This window comes from Lygodium microphyllum, chromosome 4, assembly GCF_053477565.2.
Source record: "Lygodium microphyllum isolate KBCC chromosome 4, Lygodium_microphyllum_v1.1.10, whole genome shotgun sequence".
NCBI classification, from domain to species: domain Eukaryota; kingdom Viridiplantae; phylum Streptophyta; class Polypodiopsida; order Schizaeales; family Lygodiaceae; genus Lygodium; species Lygodium microphyllum.
This window is the reverse complement of record NC_141138.1, coordinates 121,822,632-121,826,432: the sequence shown is the minus strand read 5'-3', so window position 1 is coordinate 121,826,432 and position 3,801 is coordinate 121,822,632. Positions and strand designations below refer to the sequence as shown.

The 3,801-nt window shown below is 48.1% G+C and overlaps 1 protein-coding gene across 1 annotated transcript; it reads left to right on the top strand.

Annotated features, from left to right (window-relative positions):
- The first annotated feature begins 663 nt into the window (after nt 1–663).
- LOC148037555 (uncharacterized) lies at nt 664–3,558 on the top strand. Its single transcript, XM_087676502.1, has 2 exons — nt 664–1,646; nt 1,930–3,558. The coding sequence occupies exons 1-2, from the start codon at nt 1,104–1,106 to the stop codon at nt 2,749–2,751; spliced, it is 1,365 nt and encodes a 454-aa protein (XP_087532628.1). The 5' UTR covers nt 664–1,103; the 3' UTR covers nt 2,752–3,558.
- The last annotated feature ends 243 nt before the right edge of the window (nt 3,559–3,801 follow it).

Sequence of the window (3,801 nt, the reverse complement as noted above, 5' to 3'; positions counted from 1 at the left end):
GATAATAAGCCCCGAGCTCCCACCTCACATTAGAAAACAAGGTCCTATTTTATACATCCCAACCATTTAGGATGCACAAGATGATGAGTTGGATTGATCACTGAACTCAAAGACATTCTTCTATGTTAGAATTAGTTCTTGTTTTATGATCAATCTATGAGTTTTTCATTGAACTAGGCTTCTCCCCTTCAATCAAAGAAATAATGGATGTCTAATGAGTTTTTCGCTTCTTGCATTTACTGTGTATCGCATTAAGTTAGAGGGTGGTGATAGAGGTAATGTGCTGGACATGCACCTAGTGTATGTTGGTGGAAGTAGTGGGATAGTGGATATGTGATCTACTTCGAACAACATTGTAGGGCTTCTACTATGATTGATAGTTGCGACTCAATAGTGGATCAAGCTCAAGAGAGGGCAAACAATGACGAGTCCAGGAACCTCTCAAATCTGAGCATGTGATCGGCTGCTTAGGGATGCATGAGTCTATGCTAGGGGATATGGTGTGAAGAATGTGGAGGGGCAAAGGGCTGCCCCCTCTATTTTTGTCGGCTTTTCTCCACCTCATCATATCTTCCCTTCTCTCTCATTCTCTCTCACATCATCTCTTGCCTACTCCCTCTCTCTCTCTCTCTCTCTCTCTCTCTCTCTCTCTCTCTCTTCATCATCATCATCATCCTCCCCTTGAAGCTTCATCTCTCATAGCCTAACTAACACAAAGTGGTACTTCTTGTTGTCACAACACCATCATTTGCGAGCTCCCTGTTTCTTCAAAGAGCAGTTTCTTTTTTTGCTTCTCTGCTTCCCCCCTCCTTCCTTTTCTCCTTCTCCTTCTTCTCTTCCTCCTCCTCCTCCTCCTCCTCCTTACCCCTCGTTTTACATGCACTCAACTGATGAGTCTGATCATACCCCCATCATAACTCCACCTCCTCTTCTACTCAAATTGGATCATTAGTTCACATGGTTTCTTCATCCTGCAGGCAACTCAGAGCTTGTATAAAGGGGAGACGCCCAGTTACAGACCTCGTCTGCCTCCCCCCTCCTCTTGCCCACCATCGTCATCATTGTGGTCGTCATCATCATCTTCATATCCCTGCGCGCACTCAATGGCAGCAGCAGCTTCTGCCATGGAGTGGACATGGCCGACTGTTGGTGGTGGCAGCGGCGACAGCAGCAAGCAGCAGCAGTCTAGCGGCAGCAGCCACCCGGGTGCCGCCAGCGGCTCTGCAGGAGCAACCACCGCCGTCACAGAGAACGGTCGGCCATTGGAGCTCCAATTCCTGCCCCCCTCTGCCTGCACAGCCGAGGTGGCGGCATCTGCTGCTGGGCTCCCCTCCTCCTGGGGGGAGGACCCCTCCAGGTTGCAGAGGCTCATGATGGGCTCTTTGGCTGTTGCGGCGGCCTTCCCCTCTCTGCCCTCAACTTCGGCCTCCTCTGCTTCAGCCTCACCTTCGCCTTCTGCCTCTGCGTCGTCTTCCTCCATCACCACCACTAGCACCCCAATGTCGACTGTGCCGCTCAACGGCCGGCTCTCCCCGCCTGTTGCTATGAATAATGGTGGCTCTCAGCCCCCAGATTTGGGGGCGCTCTTCGACTTTGACAGCAGCAAGCCCCTACCATCAGGCTGGGAGAGGTGCTTGGATCTCAAGGTAATCTCTCTCTTTATCTTTCTTGTCTATTTCTGGCTTGTATGTGGGAGATGATCTTGTGCCTGATGCAATGTCCTTGTAAACCACGGCTCTGCCTGAAATTTAGGGCTTTCTCTCTGATTTCCTCTGTTTACCTGCAACCGTCAATTTGTTTGAAAACGGTTTGGCCTTATTATACCTGTCTCTATGCATGACCCTATTTCAATGTGTTTGTTCTGCCATGACCTCTAAGCATAGGATCTTTGTAATCGTCTCTGGTAGAACCCTAATTTGTGGAGTGCAGTCTGGCCAGATGTTTGTCAAGAAGAGCGAGATAGATGTTGCAACCACCAGATCTTCTTCAGCAATTATTAGCAAGGATTGGAAGCAGAGTGGTGCAAAAGCTTCAATTCCAACTGCTTCCACTGCTGCCACCGCAGCTGCTTCTGCTCATGTGGACAAAGCGGAGTTGAAGCAAGACTGGTCCCTAAAATGGGCACTGCCCAAGGCAGCTGCCCCGCCACCGCCACCGCCACCGCCACCCCCACCTTCAGCCTCCATGTCGCAGGAGTGCCCCACCCTCACATTCTCGAAAAGCTTTGCATTAGTGAAGTCTGAGGATATTGAAGCAGAAGATGTGAAACCAGATTTATCCAAGAGGGAGGAGCCCCTCTGTCTAGATTTGAACCTCAAGTTGACGAGCCAAACCAGCATTGTTGAAGTTCCAGTTGTGTCTCTCAAGAGAGAGAGACCCTTCCCTGCCAGTGAACCCATGTTTGAAAGACAATTCTCGAGCAGTACTTCTGTGATTCCAGCGTTCTTGAAGCTTAAGGGGGGCAACATGGTGCAGCAGCAGTGGAAATGGAATCCACTTGGCCCGAGTGAACGACCGATCATGTCAAACAGCATACAGGAGATGGTGAAGGAGTCCACCATGGCGACGGCAGCCTGTCCAAAATGTCTGATGTATGTGCTGGTGAAGAAGAGCAGCCCAGTGTGCCCGCGGTGCAGCAATCTCATCTGTTTGGACTCTACCCCTCAACAACCTCCCCTCTGCAAGAGGCCGCGCCTTGACCTCACCCCCAGTGACCTCTCCCTCTCCACAGAGAAGCCTAAGGAGGAGTAGACAGGTGTAGCTGAAGGTTGCAGAGCTGTTGGAAGCCTCCATGTGGCTCAGCTCTTAGCTCCTGATTGTAATCCTGGACTTCTCCTTCAAAAAAATGACACATTTTACACCATTATAACTCAGCATTTTAACCCATCTTATTTCAGTTTACAGGCTCTTACTGGTACCAATTGCCTTTACCTTATGGATAGCTGAGTCAATCATGACATATGCCGACAGTGTTGTCTCTTGCAGGGAGTAAAATTAATAACTACCCACGTGTACTTCGAAGTCAAAATTTACTCTCTGACATGTGTTCTAGGTCTAGGACTTTATCAAGAAGGCACCATGTCCTTTGTGCCATCCTTCCCTTTTATAAAGGGGATTTGACGACTATGTTGTATTACACATGAGGTATGAGACTAGAAGCAGCTGCTAAAGCTTTGTATAATTAGGAAACTTGTCACACTTGCAGTCCTTGAACAATGATGAATAGGAGAATCATGGTGTCTCTAAGCCTGGAGTAACTTGTTGGCAAAGTGATTAGTACTTGGTTATGCTTAGAATGATGGAATACAAAGATTATCATTTTGCAGGGGAGAATTTCAGATAACTTTGGAGGGAGATAATCTCAGACTGTAATGTGTGATGTCGGCAAGACCAACAGAATGAGCATGTATGGATGAGAGAGATGCTTGGCCTGTGGCACATGGTGCCTCCACATGCAAGATCGATACAGTCATGCCTAAGTAGGTGACAGGTGAGGTTGGGCTCCCATGGACATACAAATAAAGGCCTTGTTGTTGTATTGACCAAGTCTCACATACATTAACGTCATTAATGAAGCCAACGATTTGGGATAAATGATATGCTTCAAACATTTTACCATCCAGGCTTTTATTTAGGAAATGCGAGATGCTTCTAGCACTGGAAACTAGCAAATTTGTTCTTTTGCATCCACCCATGAAAATTTCATATTTGAGTCAAAAGTTGCAAGTGAGTGTAGTACCTAGGGTTAGTGAGGGGAGTGAATGCGACTCCTGCCCTAACCCCATGGTCGCACCTTGTGGG